At 38.6% G+C, this 14,271-nt stretch overlaps 1 protein-coding gene across 2 annotated transcripts in view; it reads right to left on the reverse strand.

Annotated features, from left to right (window-relative positions):
- Positions 1–14,271, reverse strand: part of LOC132400672 (cytochrome P450 7B1) — a 178,159-nt gene that overhangs the window by 24,147 nt on the left and 139,741 nt on the right. The window contains exons 2-4 of one of the 2 annotated variants that reach the window (XM_059981892.1): positions 10,582–10,715; positions 4,373–4,966; positions 2,762–2,968 (exon numbers count right to left, since the gene is read on the reverse strand). In XM_059981892.1, the coding sequence (XP_059837875.1) occupies positions 2,762–2,968; positions 4,373–4,966; positions 10,582–10,715 (935 nt within the window). The remainder of the gene's footprint in view (positions 1–2,761; positions 2,969–4,372; positions 4,967–10,581; positions 10,716–14,271) is intronic. The other variant, XM_059981899.1, reaches the window with a different exon arrangement.

Genomic DNA, 14,271 nt, shown 5'->3' on the forward strand with positions numbered 1-14,271 from the left:
AAGGGTGCTGATGGAGAGTTGCCATTGCATCACAAGCCGAAGTCTCATTGAATGGATTCTTGCAGTTTCACACAGGAAAAAAAAAGATCCCTGTTAGTTTAAGCACCCTCAGTGAACTTTGGCAGGTGTTTGAGCAGCCTGCAGTGAATTGTGAACCCAGTGACTACAGTGAGCATTCAGTGAAGGCTGTCCAACATTTTCCATTTACATCCGCAAGAGAGGGAACAGGTTCTGTGTGTCATCAGGTATGTCTTGTGACATCATCAGGTCAGCCACCTAGCTACACCGAGATATATTGTGCATACAATTGCCTGGGCCAATTTCCCACTGGGCTCAACCTTCACTTAGAGATGACTATGAACACCATTTAAGACAGATAAAGTTGCCTTTATGCAAAATCTGAACATGGAGAATGGCCACTAACTTACCTACTCCAGATTTAGAAATAACAAATTCAACTGAAGCAGAATAACTTTTATGTGGTTAAAGAGCTGTGATAATTTGTATGAAGCAAGATCCCAAAGTATTCAAATAGAAATCAGAAAACTGCTGATGGTGAAAACAAAAAATTAAAACAGAAACTTCTAGAAACACCCAAGAGGTCAGACAGAGTCTATGGAAATACGAACTGTTAATGCTGCAGGTCCAAGAAATTTGAACAGATCTGAGAAAGAGAAATCCAAGATTTCCAAGATATCCAAGATAGCAGAAACAGGTCCATCCTTCACTGAAAACTGACTTCTTGTATCTTTTCCAGTTCTGAGAAAAGGTCATTTCTTTTTTGACAAACTCTGTCTGAAGTGTTGACTGTTTCCACCATTTTCTGTTTTATTTCGCAAAACAGCAAATGCACTGAATAAAGTTAGTCTTCTTGTAGTGATGAGACAAGCATTGGCTAGAACATCCTACTCTCCTCAAAACTGTGCCACGGGAGTCTTTTGTTTCCACCAACAAACTGCCTCCTTCTTCCATTCCCCATTCATGCTCTCCCCTTTTTTTCTTCTCATCACTTGCCTATCACCTCCCCTGCTACCCTTCCTACTTCCCATTCTCCGATAGTCCACTCTCCTCTTCTATCAGATTCCTTCTCCGGCCCTTTGCCTCTTTCAGCTATCACCTCCCAGCTTCTCACTTCATTCCCCCTCCCCCACACATCTACCTCCCCCTAACTTGGCTTCACCTATCACCCTCTAAACTCATACTCCTTCCTTTCGCCCATATTCTTATTTAGGCTTGTTCCCATTTCCTTTCCAGTCCTGATTAGTGATCTTGGCCCGAAATGTCCACCATATGTTCTTTTTCATCGAAGCTGCCTGATCTGTTGAGATCCTCCAGCATTTTGTGTGTGTTACTCTTAATTTCTCAAACTTGGGATTGTGATTTTTGCAAATGCAGATTTTAAGCCTTAATTTATTTAAGTTTTGAGTAGAGTTTGAACCCACAGGATTCTGTTGGAAAAATAGAGGGCTATGGGTAACTCTAGGTAATTTCTAAAGTAAGTACATGTTTGGTACAGTATTGTGGACTGAAGGGCCTGTATTGTGCTGTAGGTTTTTCTATGTTTCTAGTAAAAACAATTTGCCACATGAAGGATATCAGTGAGTGCTAGAGTGACAGGTCACTGTACTTAATAACTCCACAGTATCAAGACATCTAGAAGTCAGCTTCTATCACAATGCCTTTTGAGTATCCCAATTCTAAAATGCTGGGCATTTAAAATTTCACCGCTTCCTGAAGCAGACGAGAAGCTGGTGTCAAATAAGGTTGTGATTGCTGTTCTCAAATCAGATCATGCATTTCCTTAGAGAATTTTTATTTCCGTTTTGCTGACTCCCAAGATTAAAAGGATCATATGTCTTCATTTCTCATTCCAAAATGGACGTCAGATTCAATATAAAGATTTAACACATTGTGTACTGGATGGTTTCGAGCCTACATTGTGCTTCATTATAGAGTTTGTTTTAGAAAAGATTTAGTTATCATCCAAAGAGGTAAGAGTTATTAGAATGAAAAATAGAAGAAGAAATAAATCAAATGAAGCAATCAGTGAAGGAATAGGCATTGCAGATGCTAACTTTATATAGGATTCCAAACACCAACTTAGTTTCATGATTTTTATAAAGGATTAAATTTCTAAAACTAAAATATTGTCTTCAAAATGACTGCTATAAATTTGAGCAGTACTTAATAAAAGGAAATTACTAAACTTTTCCAGAGTATATTCAGAACTCTAGTGATTCAATTCGTATGCAGAATTATGTGGCCAGGAACTTTGAACCTGAAGTATCCTGGATTAATTTTGCCTCATCAGAAATAGGGTGAGTGCAGTACAAGAAGTGCACTAACAGTACATTGCAAATAGTTCACTACATGATCACCAGGTTTAAGTCCTTCAAAATTATATTTAAAATAAATGAAATTTTAATCATTACTACAGTTCTCAAACTGAAAGAAAACCTCAGCCAGTCACTTCATGGAGAATCTGCCTTTAATTAAGCAATCCCACACCCCCAGTATTGAGCAGATTTCAAAGACAGAATCAGGACCAGCACCTTTGAAGCCCTAGTTTTGCTTTGTATTCACTGGTGGAGAGAATCATGAGGTGTACTGATGTTTATTAGTAATTAAGCTACAATATCTCCATTGTGTAAAAGGAAATGCATGTTCTATAATTAGTGAAAATAGCCATCTATGGTATCCTCCTCCTTTTTCAAGCAAAATTATAATTTCCATTTCCCAGTTCCATATTAAAATGAGTTACCTAAGGTCACCAAGCTGTCTAGATCTTCTTTGCTGAAGGCGATATTGAAGTCAGGGCCTGGCCTCTGACCTGCTGCCTGTAACATGTGGTCAATCTCATCACGCACAGTTGCACAGGCTTCTGGATGCTTCACAATGTAATACAGGCTCCAGAACATAGCTGGAATTGTGTTTGCAACACCAGCCCACAGAAAGGCTAAATGATGTGCTGTGAGAAAATAAGTGAAAAGGAAGATTAATAGCATTTATTACACTGATTAGATTTGCAGTGTGCTAATTAAAAGATGTTAGGACAAAGACCCAGCCAAGGATCAGTGAATGCTAATGAGGACCAATAGGCTTCTAAAGTCTAATTTTCTGCTTAATGAGGACAGTTTCAAAGTAATGTTACATTGAAGGCGGGAGGGATAAATGTAGCTCCGTTAAATCTGCCTCATTATCAGCAATAAGTGCCTTGTTTTACCACATCAGCAAAAAGTTGAATTCAATTATCACAGAAGGCTTTTGCAGACTGAAGATATTACAATATCAACCCATTCCAAATATTATTTAAAAAATTCCTTCAAGGTCACACAATTGTCATCTTCTTAACATAAAATTTCATAATTTTTGAGCTTTAGTCTAAATTTTTGCCTTTTTTGGTATTTGCATGAATATTGACTAGTGCATGCACCTCAAGCTTCCTTTCCTCCATCACTGGATAACAATTCGAGTCATTGGTGCCCAAGTTCTTTTAAAAATCTACTCTCCCCTTTTGATTGATCTGTGTGCCTGGGTAACCCAATGGACCAGGTCCCAGAAGAAGAAATTCTTCTCTAGTATACACACAGAACAAATGAAAGACCATATATGGTATGAACTTCACACACCGAAATCCTTTTTCAAAATTTCCCCTTTCTAGGTATAACCATAGCCTCCATATATTCCTTCCTCTCTCTAATTTTCATTTGGTAAAGTGACCAGCTAAGCCAGAAAATATACAAACACACAGCATGTCAATCCATGGCACAGCAGTGGAATGGGGGCCTAGTATGTACAATAGCAACACCAAAAATGCGGGAGGAGGTAGTGTAGTATGCAAAAAGGACTTACGCCAACACAGACCACTATTAACATAGAAGAATTCAGGGTATTGGGATGAGTCAGTGAGAATGACAGGAAAGAACAGACAGCCTTCAAAACCAATGCTGAAATCGTATTGAGTATCCTTACTATTACTTCCAAAAAATTTCCACTACTGTGAATTTCCATTTTCAATATTAAACTTCTTTTTGTCCCTGAGAGGAACTGGTTATTGCTGAATTATGAAATATTTTGTGGTGTATTGATGGTCTATGAAGATTCTTTTCAAGAACCAATATTATTTTATTTTCTACTTAAGCTTGTTAGTCTGAGACAGGAAGTTCAGTGCTAGATTTCAACTGCAAAGGCACAGCATTCAATTTTACTCTGATGGTGATTTCAATTACATGTGAAACCATCACTCTTATCATGCATGTTTTATAAGTTTTTCTACATGAAGAAATTAGCAGAATGACATGGCATCTTGGGATATTAGAGTACTGTGGTGTCACACAGCTGAAAGAACCGATTTGTTCATCTTTTTGCTTACCTGCCTTCTGATCATCCTGAAGGTATGGATACCTGTCAAACAAGTCTCTTCTGCCTTGAATTAGTTTTGCCATACATAGCCGTTGATCCAATTCCTTTGATGTTAAGTAACTAATCAGTTCCTTGTGAATTCTTTTTGTATTGCCTAGAAGTTCAATTGGAATGCTTGCAGCCAGGTAGGGGAACATTTGGTCAAACTTAATGAATTTCTCCTTTAATTCAGTAATTTTTTTTTCTTCATTTATTGGTGCTTTTCCATACAAAGATACATAAGTGGCTTCAAAGATGATTCGGCAACAGAAGTCATACATGTATTCAATTCTCCATTCTGTTGATCTCACCAGGTCTCGTCTCATTATGTTCTGAAGATTTTCTGTCGTACTTCTAATCAAAATATTTAACTCATCCCCCTTTAAGTAGTGATAGAGCTTGTGAATCTCTTCATTGGATATGGGTATTTTGGGGTCATTCAATATAGGGAAACCAAACACTTTTGCTGCAAGTCCAAGTGAAAATTCTTGGAAGTCTATTTGTTTGCCAAGCTGACTGATTAAATGGAAAAGGAATGGATCTAAGATAAAGGTAACATATTTGCCTGTAAGAAATAAAACAATAGCTGTTAGCTCGTTAAATCTCTTAGCTTAAGATCTGACTTGCAGCTCTCTCCAATAAAGCTGTAAATATGATGACTTATTGGTGACACTATATTTAATCCACTCCATCTCTCCAAAAAATAATCAAACTGTACCAGAAAAAAAATAACAAAATGCTGCAAGAATCATTGGACAGGAATCCCATTCTTTTTGCCTTCTGCACACCTAATGATATACAACAAAACTATGCCCACTATGATGCAAGTGACCTGCATTCTAGTGCTTACTTTTGATTTAATTTGTCAGATTAATACCAAAAAAACTATTAACATAATACAACTTGTCTCTAAAGTTATCTATCTGTATCCTTTTGGAATTGTCTTCAGTTTTTGACATCATTGAAGACATCCTTCTGGTCCAACATCTCTTCACCATATGAGTGATTCTCCCTTCTTACCAATCCAATAATAGCTAAAGGACGGCAGGCACTGGCATCATTACCTCAAAAACCCCTCAACTATTTATATTTGAGTCCTCCTATTTCTCTCATGCGCAATTCCCTCACCAGCATCATCTGAAAATCACTCATTTCCACCTTCACCTATTACACATATCTATATCTTACCATTACCTTGTTTGACCCGTTCTTCTTAAACAATCAAAAGATTTCCTCCAGTCTTACTAGACTAAATGTTCTACCCAGAATTCCTCTCGCTCTCACCATAAGACATAGGAGCAGAATTAGGCCATTCAGCTCATTGGGTCTGCTCAACCATTCAACCATGGCTAATTTATTTTTCCTCTCAACCCTATTCTCCTGCCTTCTCCCCATATCCTTTGACACCCTTACTAACCAAGAACCTATTTACCTCTACTTTAAATATATCCAATCACTTGCACTCCATGCAATTTATACCAAATGAATTCTACATATTTGCCATCAGCTAGCTGAAGAAATTCCTCCCCGTCTCTGTACTCGAGGGAGGTTCTTCTTTTCTGAGGCCAAGCCTTCTGGTGCTAGACTCTCCCACTCTTTGAAATATCCACTCCACCTCCATTCTATCTTGGCCTCCCACATTCCAACTTTGCTGGTTTTGTTGCTCAGCCATGTCTTGGTAACACGGTATCTCCCAAACTCCCAGAGTTAAAAACAGAATTAGTCAGATCACTCTATCATTCGACTTCCCTGGTGTCAGAAACCGTGAAGGACTAAGGAAGGTGATGATGAGGTAGAGCTGGCTGGCTGCTGGACCTCCCATAGCACACTAAGGGTACCATGCCCCTGGAAGCTGACAAAACCTTGCACCCAGCTTTGCTAGGTCTCAAAAGGCCCGAAACCAGAGACAATTTGAAATCTATTATATTAAAATAAACAAGTTAAAGCTATTAATAATTTTAAAGAAAAAATTACCTATGTCTCTATATGCCTCATACCAACATCGCTAAAATCTCCACAGTAATCCAGAGGACTCGAAGTCTGCCACAGATGATTGCAGTTTAAATCCTGGGGAAATCTCAGTAAAACTTGAGTTCTGTCAGCCAATCCCATTTTCCTTAATTCCTCAGTGTCTTAAATCCATCTGTAATTCTGGGATTATTTAACTTATTTTATTTATTTAGTATGTCTGAACAGACCCTTCTAGCCCAATGAGTCACCTATTATACTCTAGCCTAACCACAGGACAATTTACAATGACCAATTAAACTACTAATCAGTACTTCTTTGGCACCAGGAAGGAAACTGGAGCACTTGGAGGGAAGCCATGTGCTGACGAACAAGATGTACAGTACAAACTGCTTACAGATGGCATCGGAATTGAACTCCAAACTCCAAAGCCCCGAGCTGTTACAGTGTCATGCTAACCACTGCATTACTGTGGATAAAGGCTATCAGGTTGATTAAAAAGCCAGTGAGATCTGGCCTGATATTGAGAGTACCAAACCAATATTTACAACATCTGGTTCAAACCCTCTTCTATCATTTTCACATCCATTCATTGCTTTAGCAACTACCTGAAACCAAGTTTGCCACTTTGAGCTACGTAAATCTGATGGAACATTGGATTGCCTATCTATGACATTGCTCAGGGTGTCTATTTCTGACTCTTTAACACTGCTCATTTACTCTGTCCCTCAGCTTATTTATTGCTGGAATCTTCATACATGCCTTTATTACCTGTAGAATCTCCTGAACATCTCCATAAACCCAAGTTCATATAACTCATGTTTTGACTCAGTGTAAATCTTGTTCCCTCATTCTCCCTATGACCTACAGTTTCTGCCAATATATCTCTAACTCCATTTTTTAAAGTGTCCACGATTGTCACATTCCTACAGGATCTAGTCCTTTCTCATCTCTATAACCTCCCCAAGTTCTACAGCCTTTTAATACATGGTACACTAGTTTCGATCAATTGCTTGGCCCTGAATTTAATCCATCCACAGAAGGTGAATGTGCATTTAGATGCCAAAATCCTACACACTGCAATTCCACACGTTAGTCTGTCCACCTCTCTAATTCATTTTCCTTCTTAAAATTCTCCTCGTAATCTACACTCTTGGGAGGTTTTAGTTAACTGTCTTCTTAATTGAAATGGTATACTTAAAAAAATGATGCATCTTAGGATATTCTTGCTTTATCTAATGTATGTATGAATGGAAATATTTATTGCTGTTATAGTAATCCGAAGTAAAATGTAAACAAAAGTGGTCAAGGAAAAAACTTGCAAGCAAAATGCAGTCAGAATGGTGTTGTACACTGCACTGCCAATAACTAGCAGAGTTGTCAACTCTGTTCATCTATTCATTTTCATAGATGCTGCCTGACCTGCTGAGTTCCTCCAGTGTTTTGTGTGTGTTACTGTAGTTGTCAGAAAGCTGCATTTAACATTCACCGTTTACCAGAAGCAAAGCCCTTTAGCTTCTGCTGGAATATCATTTCCTCAGCGAGGATACACACCGCATTGGCACCATCTGTTACAATAACAGTAGAGCTGATTGAGAACCTGGTCAGCTGTGAGAGGCAAAACTCTTCTGGATATCAGTGAACCTCTCACCATGGCCAAAATCCGTGAGTTAGGGATGCAACCTCCACCAGGACCCAGGATAATAAGACCATGAGACCAATAAGACATAAGAGCAGAATTAGGCCATCTGGCCTATCGAGTCTGCTCCACCATTCAATCATGTCTGATCTTACTTTTCTATCTCCTTCTCAACCCCAGTTCCCAGCCTTCTCCCTGTAACCTTTGATGCCATGCCCAATCAAGAACCTATCCATCTCTGCCTTAAGTACATCCAATCACCTGGCCTCCACAGTTGCATGTGGCAACGAAGTCCATAAATTCACCACCCTTTGGCTAAAGAAATTTCTCTGCATCTCTGTTTTGAAAGGGTGCCCCTCTTGTCCTAGACTCTCCCACCATGGGAAACATCCTTTCCACATCTACTCTGTCTAGGCCTTTCAACATTCGAAAGGTTTCAATGAGATCCCCCTCATCTTTCTGAGTTCCAGAGAGTACAGATCCAGATCCATCAAATGTTCCTCTTATGATAACCTTTTCATTCCTGGAATCATCCTTGTGAACCTCCTCTGGACCCTCTCCAATCTCAGCACATCTTTTCTAAGATGAGGGGCCCAAAACTGTTCATAATACTCAAGGTGAGGCCTTACCAGTGCCTTTTAAAGCCTCAGCATCACATCCTTGCTCTTGAATTCTAGACCTCGTAAAATGAATGCTAACATGGCATTTGCTTTCCTCACCACTGACTTGACCTGCAAGTTAACATTTAGGGTGTTCTACACAAGGGCTCCCAAGTCCCTTTGAATCTCAGATTCCTGGATTTTTCCCTCGTTTAGAAAATAGTCCGCACATTTATTTCTACTACCAAAGTGCATGACCATGTATTTTCCAACATTGTATTTCATTTGCCACTTGATTGCCCATTCTCAAAACTACCTGCCCCTCCACGTCTTTGTATCAACTGCAAACTTGGCAACAAGGCTATCTATTCCTTCATCCAAATCATTTATATACAGCATAAAAAGAAGTGGTCCCAAAACCGACCCCTGTGGAACACTAGTCATTGGGAGCCAACCAGAAAAGGATCCTTTTATTCCCACCAACTGCCTCCTACCAATCAGCCAATGATCTAACTATGTTAGTAACTTTCCCGTAATACCATGGGCTCATGGTAATGACGGAACCAGACTTGCCAAATGAACTGAGATGCACTATGATCCTGTTGCAAATCAGAAAAGTGATTCCAAACTCCTTAGAAAAGAATTCATTGGGAAGCTTAAAAAAACTATTACGCTTCTTATCAGTGATGAAAATGAGAACAGCTGGAAATGAGGCTCCCTACTGCCCCCGTGACAGGCAAGATGGCTGATTTTCTCTTGGCATAGGGAAGGTGATTACATGCTACTTGCCTGAAATAGGAACTATACTAGTCTCCTCCTTGCAAATGAGGTACTCCTGTAATGTCTTCACAAAGTCAGGTCAGGTAAACTTTGCATGACAGAGGATAGTATGACAGAATATCACCCAGGATTGTAAACTGCAAAACATTTGGCTCTGTGGTGCTTAACCTAAAAGTTAAAGAAAATGTGCTGCATGCTTTCAAAGGAAAAAATAGATTTTATGCAAATATTATATTCTGATCCTAAAGCAGTTATATCTAGGTCAGACAATTTTTGTAGCATTAATTTTTAAAATAACAAAAATTTTAAAAATCTGAAGTACGTCAATTAATTTCTATCACCTTCAGTAAATGCTATATGCATGTGTTTATCTTTTCACATAATTATACCTTGTATCTAGTGGGATACAGTAAGAGAAACATATAACATCTCTAGTCGATGTATTCAACAAGGTGGGGTTTCATTGGCAGTGAAGCACAGCACTTATGCAATCACTGTCTTATTAGGGAGATTTTGCTGAACTGTTGACAATGATGTACAGTATTGCTTCGCTGGAATGACGTTTAGGGAAAATGATTCTGCTGCACCACCACACAATACCAATTAGAGAACTATTTTCCGCGACAGGTCAGAAATTTACATTGTTCTCGCAGAAAGATGTGCTTTTTAATTTCTTTATTAAGATGACATTCATGTCCCTTGCAACTTTTTAGCCCGACAATCATTTGCTTGTCATGTTGAGAACTACATTCAGCGAAATCGCATTCCCAAAACATTATATTGCTAGAACACCAAACATCGTTTTGTGTTTTCCAAATGAACTGCTTTCGTGTTCTCCCCAAGTTTTTGACAAGTTCTTTTTAAGAGAGAAAATAAACAGCTGAACAATAATAAAGATTCTGGCAGAATCGATCAGCACAGTTTTTAACATTCAAAATGGTTCAGGCATGAAGTGAAAATATTCCAAGTTAATTTGCCAAGATAACCACTTCATATTTATTCTCCCACTTTACGCTTTGGAGTTTGATGTGATGGTATTATTCTCTCAAAAAAAAACTTCTTTTTCATTTCCATAAATGCAACAGTTACTTGAAAATTTGGAGTTTGTGTCAACTAATGTCAGAACAGAAAAAAGATCATTCATAATTTTAATTGTCATTGGCAGTTTTGGATACATTCCATAAGAAAACTCACCTGCTATATATACCGTGAAGACATCTCCCAATTTCCGCTGACAAGAAAGAAGAAAACCATGAGAATCCCTACCAAACTCAATTGTTTGTCCGATAAATGGAATCCAGCCTTGTACTACTGGCGGCTCTCCAGGTCTATATTGAAGAAAAAATGGGAAACTGTGCTACCTTAAAGTAAAATTTGCAGAATATATCAGTGGAACAAAAAATCTTGCAGCAGTAAATGAGCAAATATTCTTGATTACTCCTTGGCTATTAGAGGTTTGTAATACTCAGTAAATTCCACTGAAATGGTTATATGCCAAATCTGATGCTACCGAAATAGTTACTGTCTCCTCTTTATTTAAATTTATTTTAATGCTACAAAGTAGTCAAGTACATTTTTCTCAATAAATTCGGTTAAAATTGATGAAAATCTGAAACCATCAAATTATATTTCTGCTAAGCAAAGTGCAGCATCTTTATGATAAGCCATCACATAAAATAGCTGAAGTAACACTTCAAGACATCAAGGCATCGTACAGTATATGTACACAGATATTGAGCACATGTACATGAAGCATAAATTCCTTTTAGATAATATTAAATCTGCCACTACCACAGCACAGGTTTGAGGCATAATATCCAAGCAGCATTTCCCCAGTTTCACAAAACTAGAATTGTGTGTATTTGCACCAGTTGAAGTCCCATGAAGATGTGGGCAATAGTTCAAGAGTTTGGTATTTTTGAAATTAATCAATTTTGCAATATTATTTTGAATAGCAAATTTCAACTAGCATTTTGAAATTTTTAATGTGAATTTCAGATCAGTCTAGCTTTAATAGTTATCATACCAATATGGCAAAAACATTATGCTAATAGGAAGGATTTGCTTAAGAGTGTAAGTAACAAGATACGCAGCTCCAATGCTATATTTAAGCTTGCTGACAATGCCACAGTCTTTGGTCAAATTAAAGGTGGTGACGAATCAGCATATAGGAAGGAGACTGAAAATCTGGCACAGCAACAACCTCTCATTCAACGTCAGCTGATTATTGACTTCAGGAAGAAGAAACCTTTAGAAAATTAGTCAGTCCTCATCGGGGCAATCAGAGGTGGAGAGGGTCAGCAACTTTAAATTTGTCAGTGTTATTTCAGAGGCTCTCTCCTGGACCCGACACATAAGTATAATTATGAAAAAAGCACAGCAGTGTCTTTATTTCCTTAGAGGTTTGCGAAGATTCAGCATGACATTTAAAACTTTGACAAACTCCTATAGATGTGTTGGAGAGTATATTGACTAGCTGCATCACAGCCTGGTATGGAAACCTCAATGCCCTTGAAAGGAGAATCATACAAAAGGTGTTGGATATGGCTCAGATCATCACAGATAAAGCCCTCTCCAGCACTGAGCACATCTACATGTAGCATTGTTGCAGAAAAGCAACATCCATCATTAACAATTCCTACCACTCATGCCTCGTTCTCTCCTCGCTGCTGCCATCAGGAAGAGGGTACAGGAGCCTCAGGACCCATACCAGCAGATACAAAAACAGGTATTAACCCTCAATCATCAGGCTCTTGTACCAGCGAGGATAACTTCACTTGTCCCATGTTCCCACAACCAATGGACTCACTTTCAAGGACTTTTCATCTCATGGTCTTGATATACATTGCTTATTTACTTGTCTTTCTTTTCTATTTGCACAGATAGTCTCTTTTACACGTTGGTTGTTTGTCTGTCCTGTTAAGTGCAGGGTTTCATTGATTCTATTATGTTTCTTCGACTTACTGAGAATGCCCACAAGAGAACAAATCTCTATGGTGACATATATATACTTTGATAATTCATTTACTTTGTACTGTGACTACACTGCAAGTTGCCAGGAGCAACCTCTGCACATCAGCCCTCAAGTTAAAATTGCCAGAACTACTTCTTTATGTAAGTGTCGCCCACATTTTGTCTGTAACAACATCAATATAACAGACTAAAAAGCATTAGATTTAGTACATACTTTTTTAAAATGCCGCAGAACGGGTTTCTGTGAATACAAGTTATTCATTTACATTTTGTTTGTCTTTTTGTTTCTTTTTCCAGTGTGATTCCATCCCTTCTTTCTTTAGTAATGGAATTAGCCCTTTACTCTGCTATAAGCCTATGGGAACACAGTGCCAACACTGACATGTTGAACCAGACTGCAGTCCCACTTACTCCACAAGAGAGATCAGTATAGATCATGTTTCAAATCAAGAGCAGTGTGGCTTGTATAGATTAGTTACACTACATTTTGTTTTCCACAACTGAAGTATTGCCTGAAAAAAGTGCCTTATCTGTAGGAACAGAACTTACTGTTGATTGCCTTGGCTGACAAAGGAAGTCAAAGCCAACATTAAAGCAAACAAGAGGGCATATAATAGCACAAAATTTAGTGGGAAGTTAGAGAATTGGGAACATTTTAAAAACCAAAAGAAGGCAACTAAAAAAAGCCATCAGAGAGAAAAGGATGAAATATGAAGCTAAACAACAATATTAAAGAGAATACTAACAAGAGAAAATCCGCAGATGCTGGAAATCCGAGTGACATATACAAAATGCTGGAGGAATTCAGCAGGCCAGCCAACATCTATGGAAAAAAGTATAGTCGACGTTTTGGGCCGAAACCCTTCAGAGGAAGAGGATACTACACATTTTTCAGATATATAAAGAGAGTAGATATTGGACCACTAGCAACTGATACTTGAGAGGTAGTAGTAGGGGACAAGAAAATGACAGAAAAACTGAAGAAGAATTTGGAATCACTCTTCACTGTGGAAGACACAAGCAGTATGCAGGAAGGTCAAGAGTGTCAAGAGCAGAAGCGAGTGCGGTTTCTATTCCTCAGGAGAAGGGATGCTGAAAGGTCTGAAGATAGGTAGTCACTCGGACCAGATGAACCACATCCCCAGGGTTCTGAAAGAGGTGGCTGAAGAGATTGTGGAGGCATTAGTAATGATCTTTCAAGAATCACTAGATTGTGGAATCATTCTGGAGGATTGGAAAATTGCAAATGTCACTCTACTTTTCAAGAAAAGGAAATAATAGGCCCGTTAGCTTGACCTCTGTAGTTGGGAAGATGTTTGGAGTTGAATGTTCAGGATGTAGTTTTTGATTGGCAGTCCGTGCTGGGATCACTTATTTTTACTTTGTATGTCAATGATGGAAGTTTGCGGATGATACAAAGGTAAGTGAGGGTAGGGTGTGTTGAGAAAGCAGGGGGACTGCAGAAGGACGTAAGACGAATTAGGAGAATGGGCAAAGAAGTGGCAAATGGATCACGGTGTTGGGATGTGTATGATCATGCACTTTGGCAGAAGGAATATAAGCATGGACTATTTTCTAAACGAAAAGAAGATTTTAAAAATCCGAGGTGCAAGGGGACTTGGGAGTCCTCGTGCAGGATTCTCCACAGGTTAACTTGCAGCTGAATAGGTGTTGAGGAAGGAAAATGCAATGTTAGCATTCACATCGAGAGGATGTAATGCTGAGGCTTTTTGAGGCAGTGGTGAGGCCTTACCTGGAGTATTGTAAGCAGTTTAGGGCCCCTTATTTAAGAAAGGATTTGCTGACTCTGGGGAAAGTTCAGAGGAGGTTCATGAGAATCATTCCAGGAATGAAAGGCTTATCAGATGAGAAGTAATTGAATAATGAGGGAGGACTTTCATTGAAACCTAT

This window comes from Hypanus sabinus, chromosome 1, assembly GCF_030144855.1.
Source record: "Hypanus sabinus isolate sHypSab1 chromosome 1, sHypSab1.hap1, whole genome shotgun sequence".
Taxonomy (NCBI): domain Eukaryota; kingdom Metazoa; phylum Chordata; class Chondrichthyes; order Myliobatiformes; family Dasyatidae; genus Hypanus; species Hypanus sabinus.